We start from the raw sequence: 24569 nt of genomic DNA on the forward strand, positions 1-24569 counted from the left end.
TATAGTTCTTACCAAATGGCATGGCTTCAAAGCATCGTCCAGAAAACTCAATCTCTCTGAGTTTCTTGCAGGAAGCAAGCACAGTCATGAGAGGCTCACAGTTCGAAAAGAAATCACATTCCAGTTGGAAAACTTGAAGATTTGGAGAGTTATGGATCAATTCAACTGGAAAAGATGAAGGATATTCAGAAATTAGAGAAGGCTACAAATTCCCATCAGAATTGGCCTCTCAATCCACCAGCTCAGCCACAGCAATTTAAGAGGCAGTGACGCACTGAGCTAGTGCTCAGGCCATGCTCCATTCTGCAACGGACTAGTGAGCAGATAACCTGGGACAAGCTCCGGATGCTCTCTGGATCAGTTTTCACCTCTCAAAGTTCAAATAAGGGCTCACCATAGACTAACAATAGCCTCAGTACCAGACATCGTAAACTTCCCTTCAAGTTTTTGGTCAGAGGTTCCAAGAGAGTCCCCAAACAATACAGACTTCACTGTCGTTCTTGGTCTGCTCCCAGAACTTGAAGATAAATCCCTACTGCTGAAGATACCACACTCCTGACACAGTGCTTGATGGAATCAAAGTAGAAACGACTTGGAAATAGTGTATGTTCTCTCTGTCTCTCTGTCTCTCTGTCTGTCTGTCTCTCTCTTTCTCTATTGATACACACACACACACACACACACACACACACACACACACACACACACTCACACACGGCATGAATCTGAGACTATAAATCTGAGACCTATGCATAAAAGCCACCTTTATCTTTGAACGCTAATGTCTATGTATTTGTATATTGCATTTATGTAATAAAAATTCTATACAAAGTAACATAAAAGGATAATTCTGAAGCATAAATTGTTGAAGTTTATTTTTATTTAAAAATACTTTATTATACGTATCTATATGTGTTTGTGCTTGTTCATGCACCCTCAAACTATTTTGTTTGTTTGTTTTTGTTTTGTTTTGTTTTTCTTGTGGGAGATACTTTATAATAATCATCACAATAGATGGTGGTTTGGAGCTTTTAAAAAGTTAGATAGCTGAGAGTCAAGAGGCAGTGGCATTTGCCCTCGTGTACAGAATACTTAGTTTTTGAAGATTAATCAATGAGGATACACATGTTTTCCTTTTGATTAGAAACAGAGTCTTAATTGAGACCAGTTGGAATAGGGATCTATCACAGTGTTTTAAGAGTGCAAGGCATGCTGTGTATTACAAGAGTGAGAATTTTTTTCTCTTTTTTTTTTTTGAGTCAGTCTTACAGTGTAGCTCAGACTGACCTCGAATTCAGTGATTTTGAACTTGGTGTATCCTTCCCCCTTAGCTTCTCACATGCTAGGGTTCCAGGTGTGTGGCGCCATGCCACACCTCGATGATCTTTTACATGTCAGCTCCAGATTGACATTTTTCTTAGACTTCAGTGTTCAGTGTGCACCAAGTCAAGCAGCCCATCATATTTTAAAGCATTTTGCAAAATGATGAATTTCAGAAACATGGCTGCATAGCTGTCCATCAAGCATGAGGCTAGGCAGGGAGAAAGCGGGGGGGGGGGGGGGGGGGCATTCAGAGGGCTACTTATAAGATTTCCTTCTCCCTTGGCAGGTAGATGTGTAAGCAGCGATGTGCAGACAGCTTAAAACAAAAACCAAAGGACACTACAAATAATTTTGGAGAGGAAGATAAAGAAGAGGAAGTGGAGGAAAACAAGGTGTTTGATTTAAAGTGGCATGTTCAGCAATGGAGGTCCGGAATCCGGCGCAGTACCAGGTTGGGGGCGGGGTTTCAGAGGAAGAGGAAGAAAGCCTAAACGTCAGGGCAACCATGCTTAGTAAAGATGTAGGAAGAAGAGAAGGAAAGATTAGGCTTCCCTGAGTGAGGACTAAGAACAGCATCGGGCTTACCACAGCTGCATGGCTGTGCCTACAACAGCAATGGCCTGAAGATACACTAGCTGAGCTGAATGAACCTGAGCCAGTCACTTAATGTCTTTCTTTGTGCCTTCATTTCCCCAGATGCAGTGTCAACGATCACAGTGCCTTCTCTCACACAGTGCGTGTGAGGAGTGTGTTAGGATTTGTGAAGAGCTCAGAATAGTTCTTAGTATATAGTAAAGACTCAAGAGTTACAAATCAATCTCCAAGGAAGGGTGCCGTTCCTACACCTTCCTATGGACACAGTTTACGATGTCAGGCCCATAGAAGTTTTAACTAATGATGATTTCATGATTCTAACAATTATTAGCCAAGTAGCTTTTCCAGCTGAAGTATGACCTGGGAGATCCAAGCGCCATTCTTACCCAGTTTGGAGAGGTCAGACTCTGTGGAAGTTTGGATGGATAACTTCTCCATGTGGTGGAGGTTTGCAAAATCCCCAGGGATGACTGAAAGCACATCTGGAATGCCATCTAGTCCCACAGACAGTTCTTTCAGGCTTGGGAACTTGTCCAAGTTAGCGAAGAGTTGATCTGGAAAGCAGCACATAGTTTCCATCACTCATGCGTCCCAGGCGGAAATTCTCAAGTGTGCTGTGATTTTTAGATATTTTCATAACAAAACTTTTCAGAGATCCTAACATCTGTTTAGGAAGCACATCCATGAAGAACCTGCCGTCTGCAGCATCTGGTGGTCACTGAGCACAGGGGAAGCTCTGTGGTGCCCTCCAGACTCACAGAGTAAATAAGACAGCTCCCCAACAACCACAGCGTGGGAACAACTGGTTTTGTACATGCAAAAGGACACAGTTAGACTCTTACTCTAACTCATTGGTAACAAATTGGATCAATGACACACTTAAGAGCTAAAACTATAGAACTCTTAGAAGGAAACAGATAGTCCTCACAACCTTGGATTTTATGATGGATCCTTAGATATGCTATAAAAAGCAGTAGCAAAAAAATTGGACCTGGGATGGCTATTCTTGGTTGTTAACTTGATGGCATTTAAAATTAACTAAAACCTAAATGGACTGGGCACACCTATGGGATTTTTTTTTTCAAATTAGATCATTTGAAGTGGGAAGATCAACTTCTAATCTAGATTTTGGAGTGGGAAGATCCATCGTTAATCCGGGCCTCTCCTGATAGTCTCTATAAGGACATGGAAGAAGGAAGCTCTCTCTTTGCCTGCTTGCTCTCACTCTCTCTAGAAAAACCATTCATTCACTGGTATTACAGCCTACTTCTTTAGGATTCTGGCATATTGATGACCAGCTGAGACATCAGCCTCATAGACTCAACAACTACTGGGTTCTTGGACCTTCTATGGGTAGACAGCCATTGTTGTACTAGCTGGACCACAGCCTGTAAGCCATTTTAATAAATCCCCTTTCTGTTTATATCTAGACTCATTCCATTAGTTCTGTTCCTCTAGACTAATACAGACCCTGACTAATATAGATCTTATCAAATTGACAATTGTTCATGTGTCAGACGACATTACAATGACAATCTACAGAACAGGAGATAATGTTTTTCAAGAAACATGTGTGATAGGAGTTTTTATAGGGTTAGGTTAAAATCCAAAAGACAAAGAAGAACTCATGCAACAGAACAATGATGATTCTGTTTGTTTTGTTTTGTTTGACAAAATTTTACTCTTTAGCATTGGCTAGCCCAGACTCATTCATTATATAGCCCAGGCTAGTCTCAAAGTCAGGACAGCCCTCTTCACTCACCCTCTGGATTCCTGCAAGTGCAGGCATGAACCTCAATGCCTTGACAAATTGTTTTATTTTATTTTGGTGTTTTGTTGTTTAGGTTTGTTTTGGTTTTGGTTTTTGGAGACAGGGTTTCTCTGTGTAACAGCTCTGGCTGTCCTAGAACTCACTCTGTAGACCAGACTGGCCTCAAACTTAACAGTGATTCACCTGCCTCTGCCTCCTGAGTGCTGGGATTAAAGGCATGCACCACTACCACCCTGCAATATTTAATTTTATTTATTTTTATTTTATGAGCATTGTTGTTTTGACTCCATGTATGTCCTTGTGAGGTTGTCAGGCCTCTGAAACTCAGGCTACAGACTGCTGTGAGCTGCCAAGGGAGTGCTGGGAATTGAGCTCAGGTTCTCAGGAAGAGCAGCCAGTGCTCTTAACCACTGGCCATCTCTCCAGTTCCGACAAAATATGTAAATGGACAATGATTTAAGTGCACTTTTCTCTCAGTTAGGTACCCAGTTGTATGAAGAGTCTCATTCAGTCACTAGGGGAATGTAAATCCAAACCACAGGACAGAACACTGCCTTACTAAAATATGTCTAAGATAAGCAAAGCAAAAGGAAAAATTGGGGTGGGAGATGTGGAGAAAGTGGAGACTTGAACATGGCAGGTGAGAAGGTAAATGGGGTGGCCTCCCTGGAGCACAGTTGGGAAGTTCCTCAACTGTTACACAGAAAGACGTGATGCCTCACAGATGTAACACCAGAGGCTGGGAGGCTGCGGATGGAGGATTCCAGTGAGTTCCGGGCCATTCTGGCCAGAGCGAGACCCTGTCTTCAAAACAAAATTACCATAGAAAGCAACAATTTTACTCCCAGGAGTATATAAAAACCAATACAACAGGGATCAAACAGACACTAGTAACTCAAATTATCAGCGCAGCGGTAAAACAACTCAATGTCCATAAACAGATGCACGGATAAACAAAATGGCACACACACTCTAGTAAAAATATCCACAAAGGACTATTATTCATTTCTAAAAAGAAAAGCAAAGTCTGATATAGACTATGCCATGGTGAACTTAGAAAGCACCATATGAAAGGCAATGAGCTAGACAGGAGGCAACTATTGTATGACTGCACTTATGGAACATTTCTAGATAGACACATGGATTGAGACATAGAAAAACAGATGTTACCCGAGGCTGGTGGAAGGGAAGAGCACTGTTTGAAGGAACCAACATGCTGTGTGGTAGAATAAAAGGACCTGGGGCTGGAGAGATGGCTCAGCCGTTAAAGGCTAGGCTCACAACCAAAAATATAAGAATAAAAGGACCTGAGAGTGGATGGTGGTGAATATGAATATTATTTATGCCATTGAATTATACATTTAAGATGGTTGAAATGCTATTCCGTTGTTTATATTTTAGTGTAATCAAATTATGTTAGAAATAAAATATTTCTGGCCTGGGCAGCCGCTGAACCTCTGATTCTCCTGCCTCTACCTTCCAAGTGCTGGCCTTACAGACAGGCACCACCTTGCCCAGTTTACAAAAAGCTATGGCTCAAAGCCAGCTATTTGTGCTAGGCAAGAAATCAACCAACGGAGCTTCATCTCCACCCAGTTTACTTAAAAGTCAATCAGTGCTTTCAGAATCAGTGAGTTGGTATTTATCATTCAATTTAGATGCCTTTTCAGGGACAGGATGCTCAGCAATTTGCTGGGGAGGTAGAAACAGGTGGAGCAGGTATATAATGAAGTTAAGACCAATCTGGGCTACGGAAGACATCATCTCAAAAAAAATTCTTTTTAATATACATAAAAGTAAAGCATGTTCAATCAATTAACAGGCCAATGAGAACAAAAGCTTTACTATGAATGATCATAAAATTAAAAAGTTAAATATTTACAGTGATATCAAAACCTAGAAACAGACTTAATGAAATGTAGGTGGAGCTCACACTGAAAACTATCAAATATAATTGTGAGTTCAAGACAGAAATAAATGGAGATTATTTCCCACTTTTACACTGATATTATGGAGAAGCTACCCCCCTTTCTTTCAGGCAATGAGGGTGCAGATGATTCTCTATCATCGTCTTACACACAGGCCATCATTTATCAACAATGAACAATTCAAACTCTATTAATGACCTTGAGGGGTGAATACTGATGGTAATGTTTTCCTAGTTTTGTCTGAGTTACTTCAAACCCATTCTATGATTCAGGGCCTGTCACTAAATTATACACTATCCCAAACAGTGACAGTACTTAGATCTCTTCTGTCAAGGCACATTTAGGACCTTGTGCCTGAGAAGTTTCACTCATCTGAAACTAGGAATAAGAAAACACAGTGTCAGTCAGAACGGTTATGTGACACCCGGGGATACCTGGTAACTGGTTTGTCCCTGAGACCTCAAGAGACTGCAGGACAGGCAGGCCGAGAAGCAGCTCCTGTTCTGCTGCGCTGAGCTCCAGTCTGCACATGGAGCACTTGGTGACAGAGGTCTTATTCAGCTCCAGAGCTGGGCGGATGCTTTCAAGAAAGCCACTGCTGTGGTTCAAATGGAGCTCGATATTCTGTGATGCTGAGAAGACTTCCATTAGGACCCGGAGCAGTGCTGGGTCTGCTGGACCCATGCTGGCCACTCTAACTTCCAGCCTAGGGATCTTGTACGGCTTGGGAGACAGTTTCCAGTAGCCAGCACTGATGTCTGGTGGGGCCCTGGGTCGAATATTTATATAGTTCTTTATGGCCTCCTCATATGCGATAGAAGTTTTCTTCCATTCACTTATATGCTCAAAGGCAGATGAGTAGTCTTGATCGATAGTTGGTGGCTGCATTTTTTCAAAATATGTCTTGAATGCATAATCTATATGAGATGTTGTTTTATTTCCATTTATGGAAAATTTTACACCCCTCAACAGTGACAGGCTTTCTGGGTGGTCCCCAAAGTACTGAAAATTCAGTACTTTCAAAGCCAGTGTTCTCCCTCGAAGGAATTGTAAAATAAATGGAGAACAGGCAGCCACCGCTTTGCTTTCATAAGCAAAGTTTAGAGCAATGCTCAATAGATGTTCTGAAACAAATGAAGAGAAAGCTTCAGGAGATACCTGCCACAACCCCCTAACAAACTGCATCCACAGGGAAGTTTCTGGATGGAGCTTCATGTAATCCTCATTTTCAGACATGTTCTCCAGGGACTCTTTATCATGCACCAACTGAAGCAAATGAGATACAATTTTTGGCCCTGCCTTTGATAAAGGATGGCTACAGACATACTTCAAAAATATGTTATAGGAGTTTATAGCCTTCAAGGGTGAGTTAATTTGTCTCAAATAACCAAGTCCCAGATCTTGGTCTTCTTGTCTTTCTGAATCCAGGAGCTCAGTCAGCCTCATGGCAGCAAGAAATTCTTGGAACAAAGGACTCAAGAACCGATAGACAGGTCTCAGTCTCTGGGCAGAGAATTTGCTCATCAAGCAGGTGGTCAGATCTTCATCTTCATCAACACCTGCTTCTGTGAGGTCATCATTACTGAACTCAAAGCAAGATGAAAAAAGGCCTCTCAAGGCCAGCTGGCCACATGAGGACACAGTGGCCTTGAGAGGCTCAGGTGTAGCCTTGTGTTTTAAGGAAAGGTATTTCATATAGGACTTGAAAGCTGCCACATCATGAAAGGACTGGTCAGAAGGATTTTGAAACCAGTCAGTACAGACTGCTGCCATAAAGAGAGGAGTTTTGTTAATTCCCTGTAAATCTTCATTATTTACAAAGTAAACTATAAACTCTTCCACACGGGCTAGATCATGTGAGAATAACTTCCGTAATACAGAGATAGTGTTATAGAGGGGAAACTCTTTGATCTCTAGAATTGTATCTAGGTATGGGCGGATGTCCCTGGCCCTGTTTGTATGGACAGTGATCAATAAGCAGGTTCGGGTCAAGTAGTTTCTTGTAATCAGGGTTTTTATGGCTTGGGGCAGTGAGTCCATCCCATGATAGTCATCCAACAGGAACAGAACCTGGTGTTTTAACTGCTGGATGATGCTGCTCAGGCCCACGTCACTAATGCATCCTCCTGCCTCTAGGAGTTGGGCACAGATGATGTCAGCCAGCCCCTGGTCTGGTCTGGTGGAACCAAGGGAGATGTAGAAGACCAGCTGGAACCTGTTCAGCAGGGGACAGCATCCTGATGCCCAGAGAAAAGCTGTTTTCTTCAGGAAGGTTGTCTTCCCACTGCCAGTTTCCCCCTCCACACACATGACGGAGCTGAGATTGCTGAGGACCTCGGGAAGCATCAAGGCCTCTTGCACTGGCCTGCTGATGTGCTTTGAAACCATGGACAGGTCACAACCAAGCAAGTGGTCAGTGCCGAGGCCGGAACACACCTCTGGCAGATTGATGTGGCGGAAAGTGGCCTTGGTGTAGGCTCCTCTCAGCTGCTCACTCAGACTCTTTGCCTCTTGAAACCACTGGGCTGCACTCTGAGCCAGGTCTGTGGAGAGGAGGGAGAGAGGGAGGTGTACCTTCACATTTCTCAGTCCTAATGTGATTACTTTGCCTGTCTGCTAAGGGTGGATCAGGACTTCCCACTTCCCAGACACCCATCCCCTCCCCAAGATCCTCTCAGATCCATCCATAGCATCAGAATGTGTGGGGGAAAGTCTAAGGTTCCTCATATGACAGGGACTTAGACATCCTGGCATCCTAATTTCCCATTTAAGACCCCAGGAAACCGGCTTGCTGCAGGATGCCTTTAAGACGGGCTGATTTGGATCTCACACAAGGACCGCTGTCACTAGTCCTGCATTCACTCTCAAGATGTCGCAGGAATGCTGACACTCTCTCACCCACAGTGCCCTCCATGTCAGTGCCCTCCTCTCTAGGAGCTCCTTGGACAATTATAAATACACTTTCCTTTCAAATCCCTGCGTACAAATACACATAATCCCATGTTGCTTTCAGGTTCTTACCGGCCACCGTAGAGTGAACGGTTACTGGATCCTCATGATTGCTTTCACCTGTGGTGTTCTTTGAAGGAGAAATCCTTTATTAAATCAAAATATGCATAATACTGGGGCATTACATTATCATTGAGGGCCCAATATCTTATAACCATCGCAAGCATTCCACCAACTGAATGACATCTCCAGCTCTTGCAATGTCATGTTTAAGTTCACAAATACCATGCACACACCATGTGAACCCAAGGTTGCTTATCTTTTTGGTTTTTACTGCCTCTTGCTTCTTTTTTCCTGTTTGTTGTTGGTTTGTCTTTGTCTTTTGAGCTGCGGCTTTAGACTATCATCCCGGCTGAGCCTGGGCTCACAGCAATCTTCTTGCCTCACTGGAGAGTGTTAGCTTCCAGGCATGAAGCATGATGCCCAGCTTTGTTTTTTCTTTGCGAGACGACAGCCGTAGCCCACCTACTCTACAGCCTCAGTGTGAGGCCGTTTGTGTAGCTATTGAATGGACACTCAGCTTCCATACCACAAAAACAGGTTTTCTGATTTTACGATTTTGCTTTTGCTTTTGTTCACCAAGCAAATCCATGGCCCAGGGATGTATCTCGATCCTAGAGTGCTTTACCAAGCACAAGGCCTTGGATTTGCTACAAGAATCAACATCAAAAACCAAATCAGCTGGGCACAGTTGCACACATTTGTATCTTAGCATTTTAAACCTGAGGCAGAAGATCACAAATCTGTCTCAAAACCCCAACCAAGGAAAATGACTCATCCTGTTACAGTTCAAGTAGGAAGTCAACCCTACTGCCTCCCAGAGAAGATGACAGATGGGATCCGTGTAGTGTACACGGTAGTCAGGTCTAAGTCTAGAAGAATCTGAAGGGTGAACTTCCTATGGGAGGAGGGCTCAGTGTCCACCTTGTAGTCCCATCTACAGCTATCAGATGGTAGTTGCTTAGTAAAAACTTGTAGAATTTATTTAATTCTTATTTACAAATGGCAATTGCTGTTCAAAACCTCGTTCAACCACAGGATCATGCACTTCGAGGCAGAGAAGGGTCAGTGTCCATTACCATGGCTTCTGGAAGTGCGCAGTGGCTCTGAAGGTCAGGAATCGCTTCTGCAGAGGACTTCAGGTTTTGGAGAAAAACACAGCTAAGCAGAAAAGATAAAAATCATAAAATAGTTCCATGCAAGTAAGTGTTTCTTTCAGGTTTTTAATACACACATGTACAGACACACACACACACACACACACACACACACACACACACACACACACAGAGAGACAGAGAAAGAGAGAGAGAGAGAGACAGAGAGAGAGAGAGAGAGAGAGAGAGAGAGAGAGAGAGAGAAAGAGAGAGACAGCTAAGAATTAAGTACAGAGCTATGACTTTCAGTGATTCTGTCAGTGTTTTATTATATGAGACACTCAGACTGTGGCTTTCAACAATTCAGCACATATGGTTTGTAAAGTAATGGTAGGAACTGAGAATGTGGTAGGATGAATGCATAGTTAATACCAGTTCATGCAAACAGCTAAAATGAACTTAAACACTCAAAAATAATCCATCCTGTGTAGGGCAGAGAGTAGGGTCTTAGGGGTCTGTTGGCTGCTTGCCTAGTTACAGTTTCAGTGAGAGACCCTATCTCAAGGAAACAAGGTACAGAGTAACAAAAGAGAATGTCTGACAGTCAATAAGACAAAAAGACACCCAACAGATTGGGAAAAGATCTTCACCAACCCCACATCTGACAGAGGATTGATCTCCACAATATATAAAGAACTCAAGAAACTAGACATCAAAGCACTGAACAGTCCAATTAAAAAATGGGCTAAAGAGCTAAACAGAGAATTCACAAAACAAGAACTACAAATGGCTGAAAGACATTTAAAGAAATGCTCAACATCCTTAATCATCAGAGAAATGCAAATCAAAACGACTCTGAGATACCACCTTACACCTGTTAGAATGGCTAAGATCAAAAACACCAATGACAACTAATGTTGGAGAGGATGTGGAGCAAAGGGAACACTCCTCCACTGTTGGTGGGAATGTAAACTTGTACAACCACTGTGGAAATCAGTATGGCGGTTTCTCAGAAAATTAGGAATCGAACTACCTCAAGACCCAGCCATCCCACTCTTGGGCATATACCCAAAGAATGCTGATACATACCATAAAGATACATGCTCAGCTATGTTCATAGCAGCACTATTTGTAATAGCCAGAACCTGGAAACAACCTAGATGCCCATCAACGGAAGAATGGATGAAAAAAATGTGGTACATATACACAATGGAGTACTACTCAGCAGAGAAAAACAATGAAAGCATGAAATTTGCAGGCAAATGGATGGAACTAGAAAAAATCATCCTGAGTGAGGTAACCCAAACCCAGAAAGACAGTTATGGTATGTACTCACTCATTGGTGGATTCTAGATATAAAATGAACAATCAGACCACAACCCATAGAACCATAGAGGCTATATATATAGCATGGAGGTCCCTAGGATGACTGTGGCATATAATCAATTTCAGTTTTACTCAATTATTGAAAAAAAATAGCCAAATGAATGGAAACACATGAACTATGAACCAAAGGCTGAGGGGCTCCCAGCTGGATCAGGCCCTCTGAATAGAACTACTGTGAAGAGGAAGATCTTCCTATCAACTTTCCATACTTGACTATTTTATCAGAAACTAAGTTAATTAAACTGTTAGAGCATTAAAAAAAAAAAAAAAGAGAATGTCTGATGTCCTTCTCTGGCTTTGTAAAACACACAAGAGGACATCTGCACCATGTACACACACACACACACACACACATCACAGAGTAAAAATAAAATTTTTAAAAGTAAAACACAGATTCCTGGAACAACAACAACAACAACAACAACAACAACAACAACAACAACAAAAAGGCAATAGAAAAACAAAAAGGAACAAGGAAGTAATTCTCTTATTAAATTTTAAAGAACAGAAACAGAAAACACTGAGATTCTAGAAGAGGAGGAGGAAGAAGAGGAGGAAGAAGAAGAGGAAGAAGAGGAAAAGGAGGAGGAAGACGAAGAAGAGGAAGAGCAGCTTGCAATTAAAGGAATCAGAAAGGCTTGAAATGGTTGGCATAATTGTGCTAGGGCAGGAAGTCATGAATTCAAGCTATTTAGCTACATGGAGAGTCTGGGCTACATAGAGAGATCCTGTCTTTAAGAGTGTGTATATTGACCCAGCCAAAACCAAGATCTAATCATGATTTAAGGAACGCTATACAGGGAGTGTCTTGGGAGGAAAGAGATGAAGCTATAAGGATGCATCCTTCACAACAGGACCCAGAGGAGGGGGCAGATCCTATCCATAGGGAAACCATGGACAGAGAGGGATAACTGTTGAAGTACATTCCAAGTCAAGAGAATTCACCATGCTCACTTGGGAAAAAACTTGGTGTGATCTTCTAATGGGTCATCACCTTCCTCCCATTTCCACATACATCCTCCACAGGAAAAGCACCGGACAATGTCGTTTTTGCCTAGAATGAGGGAATATGGTCAGTTCAACAGCACATACACCTGTCAACTCACAAGCAGTGAAATCCTATTTGCAGCTCCAATTGGATCGTGTGGCAAAGTCACACATGAGTCACTAGGGGGCACTAGTTCACACAGGACTCTTGGTCCTTCAATGGGGTGTTCAGCAATAGTCACTGAATGTTCCTGTGCACTGTGTGCTTTGATCCCAACCCATCATCTTGAAAGTTCTGCTGTCAGAATCTAGAACAGAAGATCTGCAAGAGCAGAGATTTTTGTCTGATTTGGACACTAATGACATACTGGACATTCACAGATATAGGCAACCAATAAGCATTTGCTTAATGAATAAATCAGAAAGAAAATATTTGAAGATCATGTGGGAAACACAGGAGCAAATATAGGAGACTTGAAGTAAGTGAGATCATGAAAAATTACATATCTCTTCTCTTATTATTGCTGGGTGTACTACACTGGAAATAGAAACACATTGCTCGTAAGCCTGTATTCTGTGGAAAGGATTCTAATTTGCCTGAGCCGAGGGATCAAACCGGAAATGAAAGATCCACCATCTCCCACTCTTGGACCATGAAGGCGCTGTACAATTCGAGCAGAGAAGAGCCTCCCTGTCTCTCTGGCCAAAGCTACTAGGGCCTGGAGTTTGCAGGTTGTCTAAAATGGGGAGCTGAAAAGGAAGAGGGTGAACCTAAAGGAGAAGGGGCCTAGAGGGAGCCATCCCCCAGCTTCTGGAGCTCCAACTCTTTAACTGGGCGTACTGCTTCCTGAGGGAAATAGTTCAGATTCCTCAGCAATTCTTAAAGGTAGGTATGGCCATGTAAGTTCTGGTTAAAGAAACATTAGGGAGCTGGGGAGATGGCTCCCTGGGTTAGAGGGGATTGATGACTGCGCTCACCGTCAGCCCGGACCTCAGGTTCAAGTTTGGAGGCTGAGCACCAGGGGAATTGTGGGAAACTGAAGGTCTTATGAGGCAGCAAAGGGATCTATGAGGAATGATGGAGAGCAGAGCCTGCTGAGTGGAGACAAATGCAAGACCTGGACAAGCACATCTGGTGGACACAAACGACTGACTCACCTGTGTAGAAAAGGCCTGCTCTGACCAGAGCTTCAACAGCCACAGGGGACTCAAGGGGCCAGTCCTTAAAGGTGTCCAGCCTTAGTTCTTCATTAGCGAAGATGCTGTCATTGCAGTAAGCTTGGGGGTTGAGGGGAGAAAAAACAAAACAAAACAATGATGTAGGTGAGAGCAGCAGGCTTTGATTGCAAAGTTCAAGTTAGCTGTGTGTGCAGGTGGAATGATCTGGTGTACTGTGCTTGTGTCAAAATAATTGAGGGTGGTTGGAAAAGCATGAAGGGATAAAAGATACAAGAGTGACTGTTAGAACTGCTGGAGCAGAGCTGGAGCAAAGGCTCCATTCCTTCTATTCATGGGAGCAATGTGTTAAATATAACTGAAGACTGTCTCTTGGTTGTCAGGCATCAGGACACAACAAAATCGAGAGGAGACTCTCATTTCCAGAGTCAGTGTCAAGATTTGAGAAAGGCGACGTCCCCTGTGGCTCCCATAAAAACAGTCATTTTGATGGCTTGCTCTTTGAGATGACCATGCTGGGGGTCTCCATTAGCCTTTCTGCCTCATCCTGGCCTCTGGACATGTCTTCTCCATGCTGTGAGGACTTGAAAATGAAATTGCCTTTACCTTGGTTCTGACAAGTTTTTCAAGATGAAAGCTTGCCTGTGTTCACACTTAATCCTAGGATTAGATTTTTGTTGTTGTTTTTGCTGATTTACATATTTCTTTGGGGCAGAGTAGATGGCACTCGATATGCACATTAATTCTCCTGGCAAGAATCTTGCCCTTAACTTGCTTATTTATAGCATTGCCAAGAGCGTGCTGGGTAACACTGTACACTGCCATGGTAACACTCACGGCTGTGCCTGTCATATTGATAAACTACAGATTCCTTTTTTGTAGAGCCTCGTATGTGTGGCCAAAAAACAACCACTGACAGGCCTGGAGAACAAACACTAGACATTTCTTTGTCTCTTTTCTGTCTGTTGTTTTTAGAAAAGTATTGGAAGATAATAATTCCTGTTCAAGGCAACAGGAAATTTTGGGTTGGTTTATTTTTTGAGACAGTTTTTTTTTTTTTTTGCTATGCAGCCCAGGTTGGCCTTGAACTTGTAGTCTTTCTGCCTCAAACTTCTGAGTGATGGGACTGTAGCCATGGGCCACCACACCTGGCACTAACCTGAGGGTGCATGTTGCATTTGCATTTGTTTTGTTTTTGAGACAGAATCTCATGGAGTTCACGGTGGCCTCTAACTGAGTATCATATTCCTGGCTGCCCCGAACTCCTGTCTCTATCTCTCAAGCGCTGGGATTGTAGGTATGGGTTGCCACCCTCCGATGACATTGGAATTCTTGCTATTGGCACCATCCTGTCCAGTGTTCTCTATGCTCCATGTCCCACCCTCATGGCTGGACTCAGGGCTCAGCATGCCTGTGGACAGATGTCCTACTATGAGCTAAATTTTAACTCCAGCTGTTCTGTCTTGAGGTGCTGGGAAGAGAACTCAAGACCCTTGCCCATGTTGGGTAAGTGTTCCACCAGTGAGTAATATCCCCAGACCTGTGACTTCATTTGATTGTGAATACCCTTGCTTTCTTAACAGCGTACTGAGCCTTTTAAGAAGGCTTTAGGGATTTAGGATGTAGCTCAGTTCACAGAGCATTTGCCTAGCACGCACCAAGTCCTGGGTGCCATCCTGAGCACCTCCTAAGCTGAGTGTGACAGTGCACATGTGGAGTCCTATTCTGAAGAAGTGGAAGAAGAAATATCAGAAGTTCAAGGTCATTTCTAAGTTTGAGGCCAGTGTGGGAAACATGAGTTCCTGAAAAATGCTGTCAAAACATTTTATCCAGAAATTATAGGTGTTTTACAGGAAATGTCAGTTAAGGAGATGACTGACACTTCCTGTCATATTTATCTAGGTTCATAGTGTAAATAAAAAGAAGCTGTGTCTAGCTATGAACGAAAGAACAAGACACCTCCTGGAAGGAGTTTCTGTGCCCACAGAGACTAGTGGACCTATTAGAATAATTTCAGTACGTGGAAAGATTGGAATTTTGTTGGTTTAGAGGCTAATTACTTATCTTAGGCTAGTTTTAGCCTTCTGGAAGAGCCATGTCTTGTCCTACTCTGCATCTGAACTAACACCTCATGACAATAAATAAAAACCTCTTAGAAGCTACTAACAGCAGAACACTAGCTTCCACCAACCCAAGAGCTAAGAATGTCATCAGATAGAATCTTGGACCTATAAAATAGCTTCCCCCTCCTATCTCATTATACCCACTGTAAAACAGGGGAAGGCAGTCTTGGCCAGTTGGAGCCAAGGGGTCCTAGAAAGTCATGGCCATGACAGAATTCATGTGGAAGATTTACTGGGGGAGGGGAGGGAAGAAACACAGACTGGGAGGAAGAGAGGGGAAGAAAAGAAGAGATGGGACAAAGGGAAGGGGTGCAAACATAGCCTCGTGGTGGAGGGGAGGGAGGGAGGGAGGGAGGGAGGGAGGGAGGGAGGGAGGGAGAGAGAGAGAGAGAGAGAGAGAGAGAGAGAGAGAGAGAGAGAGAGAGAAATGAATTTGAAGAAAGGAAGGAAGGAAGGAAGGAAGGAAGGAAGGAAGGAAGGAAGGAAGGAAGGAAGGAAGGAAGGAAGGAAGAAAATCAAAACATTAACATCTCTATAGCATTTTTAGATTTATAATTCAACTTTACAAGTGACAAAGAATGATGAACCAGACTACCTCCATCTTAGGCTTAAAAGCCATCTTATAGTAAAGGCAAACTAGGTTTATTCCTGTTTATGATTAAACCTCCATTTCTCAAGGATTGGGCTATGCCCGGTAACCTTAACTACAAATAGTTCTGTACTATCTATTCCAGGAAATAGCAAACCGTGTCTTTGTTTCAAAAGGTTATGACCACCTGTTGTTATGACTACCAAATGACCGCCTTACAATCATGTCTGTTTCAGGTGGTCATTATGACTAACTGGTTAGGCTTATGTTCTGCTCCTGTAACACCCTGCCCCCATTTTGCCCACCAAATCCCATTTGGAAAGCCCCTACCCCTGAGCTATAAAAGCCTTGTCTTCCTCACAGCCAGTGCAGACCTCCCAAACCCCGCCTTAGGGGGAGGCAGTTTGTATACACGAATAAAAAAAGCTTGCTTTAATTCATTGCTTGCTTTAATTTGACCATAATGATTTGTGTCCATGGTCTTTCTCCTCCCATCTTTGGGATTAACAAGAAAAGTCTGATGGGATACTTTATAGTCCTGTCCTCTAATTTAAAATGCTCCTTTAAATGAAAATGTGTTTCTATACATATTTAAATTTATATGGAACATTTTATAAAAAAGTAAATAGTCATTAAGACTTATAAATTAACGTGTTACTTTTGAAAGTTTTGTAAAGCTTCAAGTCTAGTAGTTCTTATGAATCTGCAAAGATCTTAAAAGAATAAAAGTGACCCGAAACCTGGAGAAGTGGCTGTGGGGGTTGCTTGTAACAAAGAAAGAGAGAAGCAAAGCCTTTGGAATGTGCCTGAGGTTTTACCTGATGCCATAGGTAATTCTCTTCTGACCCAGCAATTGACAAAATGCTCTCCCTGAGAAACAGAAATTCCGGTTATTGATTCATTTATAAAATACACATCTATGTTGTGAGCAGCAACTGAAGATGGCATTCTATTAGACACTCTAATAGACATTCTATTAGAGTGGTTGGTGAGACAGGTCTTTAATTTTGGCTAGGTTATTATGGGATTTTTTTTTTATTCATTGCAAAACAACAGTAAGTGTTTACCTGTAGCCAAGTGGAAACCGCAGGGTCTTACAGAGCACGCAGCTCAAAACAGAACTAGGTTACCCAGCACAGATACATTGTAATTAGTGTGGAATGAAGACTCAGAGGAACGTTTCCAGTTGAACAATATACTGTCTAGGGAAACTGGACCAGTTTTTTTCTGAAGGAAGCACCTTTCCCCTGATTTTCAGTCTAAGTTCATGGCAGGAGTCAGAGCCAGCCAAAAGCCAGCTGTGGAAAAACAAATTTTCCCCAGCTTAGTAAGACAATGTGCTCCTCACCCCCATACATACCCCATGGGTGAGATGCAGAGGGATAGAAGGAGAAAAAAAGAAAGACACAGAAGCCACGAAAATAAACAAAACACCTCACCCTTGTGATTTAGATATTATGTAATAAAAAGATTTGGGAGAAAGGTGGTTGTGAATTACCATTACATGGACAAATCCCTCGTAGCTTTGAATATACTGGGCAATTTCCTTTGAGGATTTCTTACGTTGAAGAAATTCACATCTATAATGAAAAATATAATTGAACACTTCCCCAATACTGTGATAAACATGTCCCATATCACAATGCATATTCATTTTTTAATGTGTTGATGATTTTTGAGCATTTTATTTTTTAAAAAAATAATTTCATTTTGTGGTAGTTTGAATGTAATTGGCCCCCATAAGCTCATAAGTACTGGCACTATTAGGAGGTATGACCTTGTTGAAGTAGGTATGGTCTTGTTAGAGGAAATGTGTCACTGTGGGAGCGGGCATTGAAGCCTCCTATGTTCAAGCTATGCCCAGTTTAGACCACTTCCTGTTGTCTGTGGGTCAAGATGTAAGGACTCCAGCTCCTCTCCAGTACCGTGTCTGCCTACATTCCACCATGTCACACCATGATGATAATGGACTAAACCTCTAAAAGTGTAAGCCGCCCTATTAAATATTTTCCTTTGTAAGAGTTGCTGTGGTATTGGTTTCTCTTCACAGTAAAAGAAAACCCTAACTAAGACATATATGATGTATTTTAATCATACTTTCCCCTCCCCTCACAGTTTCAGGCCCCAGGTTCTCTTTCCTAGCGTCAAAAGCAGAGAAGAAGAACAGCAAATTCAAGGCCTTGGATTTGTGGGGAATTTGATCTTGGGGACCAGATGCCTCTGACTGGCCAAGCATAGCACTGCCTGCCTCCCCAGAAAGGTTCCAGCAATTCCAGCTCTGCAGGGTGTAGGGGTAGGGATGGACTGCAGAAGTGGTCTGCCCAAACATCCTTTCTAGACCAGTGGTTTTAGAAATCCAAAGGTACCCCAGTCCAGCTCCAGCAGGGTTCAGGTCCCAAAGAGGAGGTGTGGAGTCAGTGAGGGGAGGAGACTGATACAATCTGAGGGGGAATCGGGATGGTGAATCATGTATTGAAAATAGGTTACACCTTATACACTGAACAATCGCGTCATAGTTTAACCACGAGCAGTACTGAAAGCAAACTGAATGATTCCAAGATGGAAGTGGCCATCAGTGTCATTGTAGTGTTTTTCTTGAAGACAAACTCTAAATGCCTGTTGTTCTCCAAGGTTCAGTAACCCTGCTAGGTGCTCTCTTACACTCCCTCCTGCACGGTCTCAGCCCTTGTGGTCAGGAGGTGTCAGACATTGAGACCCAGAAGAGCGATTTTCATTCTTCAAGGGGCATGACATAGTGTTTGAACCATGAGCACAGGTGTCGAACTGTTTCCTAACTGCATTTCTCTGTACTTTAGTCTTATAACATGGGCCTGTTCCCTCCTATGTTCCCAAAAGGGAAGGTCCTGATATCTTATTATTTTTCCATTATACCATACCATTCTGATTCCTTCAATGTGTGTTCCTTCATATAGCAAAGGGGAAGCAAGCCAGTCTAACTTCTTAACAGACTCTTCTCTCTGTGGGCCAGACCAGATCTTGCCATTCATCCAGTAAGCAACCAACCGTGGGCACTATTCCATACTATATCATTAACTGATTTCTTGTCCTAAATGGCCTCAGGCTCTGGATCTGGGCCCACTGTTTCTCTTGATTGTGTTTTTCATCTCTAGGACCAGGTACACCCAGTTAGCAAATCTTGACCTTTTCTACTATTGTTGTAATGGGGGCGGGGGCACAATGGGGAGTCCCGTGTGTGGAGTAGGCAGAGTTATCATGCTACATAGTTCCACGGTGGCGGGGACTTTTTCCAAAGAATTATTTTGTTTAAAGAGACTTCCAATGTATACATTTTCATATTTCAGAGCCCACACAAATATCCCAAAGGAAGAGGCATAAGGGAACTCCCATAACACATAGGGAGAATCATTAAAAATGAAGATAAAAAGTTGCTGGGGAATTGTGGTCCCCGAAACCGAATTGCTGGAACTCTGTTACGCAGCAGTGGTCACCATACAGGATGTGCCACAATGGGGTCAAACGACCCCTTCACAGGGGTCGCCTAAGAACACTGTAAAACACAGAAATTTACACCACAATTCAAAACAATGGCAAAATTACAGTTTTGAAGTAGCAACTAAGTAATTTTATGGTTGGGGTCACTACAACATGAGGAACTATATTAAAGGGTCGCAGCATTAGGAAGGCTGAGAACCACTGCTCTAAAGTTGAAAAAAGAGAAGTCTGAAGTTGTGTGTGTGTGTGTGTGTGTGTGTGTGTGTGTGTGTGTGTGTGTGTGTGTAGTGAGGGACATATAGAAAAGAGTATTGTGTTACTGTGTCAACAAAATGAAATGATAAAAGCTGGAAAAAAAAAAAAGGAAAGTGGAGTGTGATAAGGGAAATACCCTAGGTCAACCTGTGGCTTCCTAAGCCCATGCATGTACACACACATATACTATACATATAACCACATAGTACATACGTCAACAACAAAATCTGTATAAGATGTTAACTGAAGTGTGAGAGGCTGTTTAGGTTCAAGTGATTCATACTTTTCACAATATGATGAAGTCCTTTTTCTTTGAAAAATTCTAGAGTTATCGTAATTTGGATTCGGGAAAGATATAAATAAAACTCAAAGGGAAGATCCAATAATGTGGCTCCTTTGTCTCTAGCTTTATTTTGCTTTTAAAAACCTGAAACTGGATGCTGAAGAGATGGCTCAGTGGTTAAGAACACTGGCTGCTCTTGCAGAGGTCCTGAGTTCAATTCCCAGCAGCCACATGGTGGCTCACACCTGTCTGTAACTTCAGGTCCAGGGCTTCTGACACCCTCACACAGACATACATGCAGGCAAAACACCAATGAACATAAATTAAAATTTAAATAAACAAACAAAAACCTGAAACCGGCTAAAGCCGGTCTGAAGAGGTGATGACTCAGTGGTAAAGAGCACTTGCTGCCCTTCCAGGGGACCTGGACCCACATGACAGGTCACAACCAAGTCCAATTCCAGGGGCTCTGATGCCCTCTTCTGGCCTCTGTGGGCACAGGCACACCATAGTATACACACAGACACATATATGCATATATGTACAAATATATATGTGTATACACACACACACATATGGGGGTGTATACATAAAATAAAAAGGGAATGAATCTTTTAAAATGCTTATTAAAACTGAAAAGTTTAAGAATAAAGGGTTTGTCTGCTTACTTGGGGAACCACTTGGCATGCTCCTTCCAAGGATCATCTCCTTCTTCCCAGTTTCCCAAGCATCCACCACAGGAGAAACACTGCACGGTGTCCCTTTTACCTGCAGATGCAGTGACATGTTTTGACTGGCCAGCAATGGCACCAGGTGAGACATTGGAGCTGGTCATCTTGTTGCAGAACAAGACAGACTCCAGCATGCCTGTTCGTCCATGACGCCTCTGGCTGAATCCCTGCCCACAGTCCCACTGCCCTAAAAGACTCCCTTCTGAGCTCTGGACCTCCATCCCCCAGCCCATGGCCTTCCTCATATACACAGTCCAGGGAATTGAATGTGCTAGGGAAGCTCTTTAGCACTAAGTTCTACACTCAGCCCATGCTGGTACTCACCAGGTCTATATTAAAAGAAAAGCAACATTTTATATATATATATATATATATATATATATATATATATATATATGTGTGTGTGTGTGTGTGTGTGTGTGTGTGTGTGTGTGTGTGCATGTGTATATATATATATAATATAGACTAATAATGCTATATTAAATGTATATTAAAGCAGAAGTAAATTTGTTAAAGTTGAAAGTTGATGAAATACACGTTATGTCTAATGTAACACAGTCCACCACTGAGGACTGATAATGAAATATTGCCTACATTGGAACCTAAATTTTAAAGTCCAAAGAACCACCTCAGAAGATAGAATCCAGTTACCTGTAAAGACAAAGCCAGCGGCTGAGAGCACACGGGGCGATGTCCCATGGGCATAAAACGGCCAGTTCTCAAAGGACTCCAGTCTGGCCTCCTCTTCTTGGTACCTTGCTTTGCCACCTCTCAGCTTCTCGGGACTCTTCATCCTGATGTCATACTTGCCGATGTTACCGACGTCTTTGCCCAAAAGGAACTCGCATCCTGGGCGCAATCTCCTGTGGCTTTCTATGGGAGTTTTCCTTAGGCTGGTACCAAAGAGGATTAGGCTGCAGCAGAAGCACTGAACCCCAAGTTTCACCCCGGTAAAGTAAAACCCAGCGGCTGCCATGTCCTGTGGCGTCCATGATCTGAACGTGTCATAGGTCACGAAAGTCTTTAATCGCTTGGCCTCACTGCGCATGTGCGAGTGAAAACCTTTCTTCATTTTCATTCGTTCCTGATGGTCTTCTTCTTCTTGACTCTTTGCGAGCTGGGCTGCATCCACACCGAGAAGAGCAGAGAGCTCAGGGAGAAACTCATAATCAATCTCGGAAATCCGCTCCTCGGAGGCCTCCCCGTGAGTGGCCATTTTCTGAGAGGACAAGGAAAGCAGATGATTGGTCTTCTGGTTAGTTTTATTTTGTTGTGATGAGCATCCTGACCAAAAGCAACATAGGAGGAAAGGGTTTATTTCTACTTACAATGGTGGTTCTGTAGCTGAACGTCCTTGTCGGACCGCCAGCTCCCCAATAAGGACACAGAGACTTATTATTAGTTATGAAAGCTTGGCCTTTAGCTTAGGCTTGTTCCCAACTAGCACTTAGGACTTAAATTATCCTGTTTCTATTAATCTGCATTCTGCCACATGGCTATTTACCTCTCTTCCATCCTGTATGGACGACTCTATGTCTTGCTATCATTTCTAGAGTGCCTAGATTCATCCAAGTTCCTCTCTTTCCCCAGGAGACCCACCTGTTCTAGCCTGCCTCGCTATTGGACACTCAGCTCTTTATCAAACCAATCACATTGATATCTTCATACTGTGTAAACAACTATCCCACAACATGGTTCACCATCAAGGGAAATCAGGGCAGGAACTAAACGCAGGAAACTGGAGGTAAACACTGAAGCAGAGACTGTGGAAGAATGTTGCTTACTGGCTTAACTTCCCATAGTTTTCTTAGCTTAATTTCTTTTCTCTACCTTTTTTATTATTTTATTTATTTATTTATTTATTTATTTATTTATTTATTTATTTATTTATTTATTTATTTATTTATTAGTTCATTTTTCAAGACAGGGTTTTTCTGTGTAGCCCTGGATGCACTGGAACTTGCATTTTAGACCAGGCCAGGCTGGCCTTGAACCAGAGATCTGCCTGCCTCTGCTGGGACTGGTTTATTTTCTTATACAACACAGGACCACATGCCCTGAGGGCACCATTGCCCGAAATGGGCTGGACCCTCCCACATCGATTAACACCAAGGAAATACCCCACTGACTGCCCACAGCCCAGTTCTGATGACAGCGATTCCTGTTTCTGCCTTTGAAGTTCTGGAGAGCAGGCATGTGCTTTCCTAACTAAAACGGGTCTTTCAATGAAGCATGCTCTTTCATCTGACACCTAGCAGAGGTTTCCCTTGGAGCAGTTACACATCTGACAACACCTAGTGCACCATAAAGAGTTCTTCTCACTACTGTGTAAAATCCACCCCAGCAATGATCCCCCTGGAGTTCTCTCAATCCTCGGGCTACTCAACTCTTATTTTTTAGTTATTTTTTCTTATTTCTTTCTAGGTATTTTTACAGTTGTCTCTGGATAGTCCCCCACTACGGTCTCCTTAGTGATCATGAGACAAAGGTCATGTTCTTATCTATGGACACAATCGCCCCACTCTAGCATCCTGCTCCCTCCCTGTAAAGAAGGAACTGGCCCTGACTTGGCAGCCTAAGGCTTTGCTTAGTTGCTTTCATTTTCACTACAACAGCCTGTAGTGACTTTTCTGACAAAGCAGATCACAGAAAACAAGGTTTATTCTGACTTACAGTTTGAAGATGTATTTCCACTGGGCACAGGAGACCTGGTGTCAAGAGCAGGAAGTCAGTGGTCACAGTGCATCAGCAGCAAGGACACAGAGAAAATGACAGGAAGTGGCACCAGTCTATAAAGTCTCAAGCCTGTCCCCAGTGACCCACTTCCTCCACCAGGCTCCACCTCTTAATGGTTCCAACATCTTACCAATGACACCCCAGCTGGAAACCAAATGCTCAGACACTTGAGCTGCTTGTAGGAGACTTTTCCCATTCAGAGCACAGCATAAGCCAGGGTACAATGTCCTCTACTAACATCTGCATGTGAGCACCTCCCTCCCACACTCTCCTCCACTAACATCTGTATGTGAATACCTGCCTCCCACACTCTCCTCCACTAACATCTGTATGTGAATACCTGCCTCCCACACTCTCCTCCACTAACATCTGTATGTGAATACCTCCCTCCCACACTCTCCTCCACTAACATCTGTATGTGAATACCACCTCCCACACTCTCCTCCACTAACATCTGTATGTGAGCACCTCCCTCCCACACTCTCCTCTACTAACATCTGCATGTGAGCACCTCCCTCCCACACTCTCCTCCACTAACATCTGTATGTGAATATCTGCCTCCCACACTCTCCTCCACTAACATCTGTATGTGAGCATCTCCCTCCCACACTCTCCTCCACTAACATCTGTATGTGAATACCTGCCTCCCACACTCTCCTCCACTAACATCTGTGTGTGAATAAGTGCCTCCCACACTCTCCTCCACTAACATCTGTATGTGAATACCACCTCCCACACTCTCCTCCACTAACATCTGTATGTGAATACCTGCCTCCCACACTCTCCTCCACTAACATCTGTATGTGAATACCTGCCTCCCACACTCTCCTCCACTAACATCTGTATATGAATACCTGCCTCCCACACTCTCCTCCTTGTCATCTTTCTTTCCTGAAAAAATGCTTATAAATCTTGTTCTCTCTCTCTCTCTCTCTCTCTCTCTCTCTCTCTCTCTCTCTCTCTCTCTCTCTCTCTCTCTTTCTCTCTCTCTCTCTCTCTCTCTCTCCTGTGTGTGTGTGTATACACATGTCTTAGCTGTTGTGCCCAGATCGTAACCCCCAGAGAGACCACCAAGGACGAACATACCAGAATGCAAAAGCAAGGTTT

General features: G+C 43.0%; 1 protein-coding gene across 2 annotated transcripts in view; it reads right to left on the reverse strand.

The window, feature by feature from the left end:
• Positions 1 to 23887, reverse strand: part of LOC102903994 (baculoviral IAP repeat-containing protein 1e-like) — a 30647-nt gene extending 6760 nt beyond the window's left edge. Inside the window, exons 1-12 of one of the 2 annotated variants that reach the window (XM_042261702.2) lie at positions 23400 to 23887; positions 21378 to 22010; positions 20664 to 20763; positions 17482 to 17563; positions 16802 to 16853; positions 13254 to 13373; positions 12063 to 12162; positions 9705 to 9786; positions 8638 to 8695; positions 6051 to 8159; positions 2304 to 2471; positions 13 to 165 (exon numbers count right to left, since the gene is read on the reverse strand). In XM_042261702.2, coding sequence (XP_042117636.2) covers positions 13 to 165; positions 2304 to 2471; positions 6051 to 8159; positions 8638 to 8695; positions 9705 to 9786; positions 12063 to 12162; positions 13254 to 13373; positions 16802 to 16853; positions 17482 to 17563; positions 20664 to 20763; positions 21378 to 21942 — 3589 coding nt within the window. In that variant the 5' untranslated portion in view covers positions 21943 to 22010; positions 23400 to 23887. The remainder of the gene's footprint in view (positions 1 to 12; positions 166 to 2303; positions 2472 to 6050; positions 8160 to 8637; positions 8696 to 9704; positions 9787 to 12062; positions 12163 to 13253; positions 13374 to 16801; positions 16854 to 17481; positions 17564 to 20663; positions 20764 to 21377; positions 22011 to 23399) is intronic. The other variant, XM_076552132.1, reaches the window with a different exon arrangement.
• Between the last annotated feature and the right edge of the window lie 682 nt (positions 23888 to 24569).

The sequence above is a fragment of the Peromyscus maniculatus genome, chromosome 15 (genome assembly GCF_049852395.1).
Source record: "Peromyscus maniculatus bairdii isolate BWxNUB_F1_BW_parent chromosome 15, HU_Pman_BW_mat_3.1, whole genome shotgun sequence".
NCBI classification, from domain to species: Eukaryota; Metazoa; Chordata; class Mammalia; order Rodentia; family Cricetidae; genus Peromyscus; species Peromyscus maniculatus.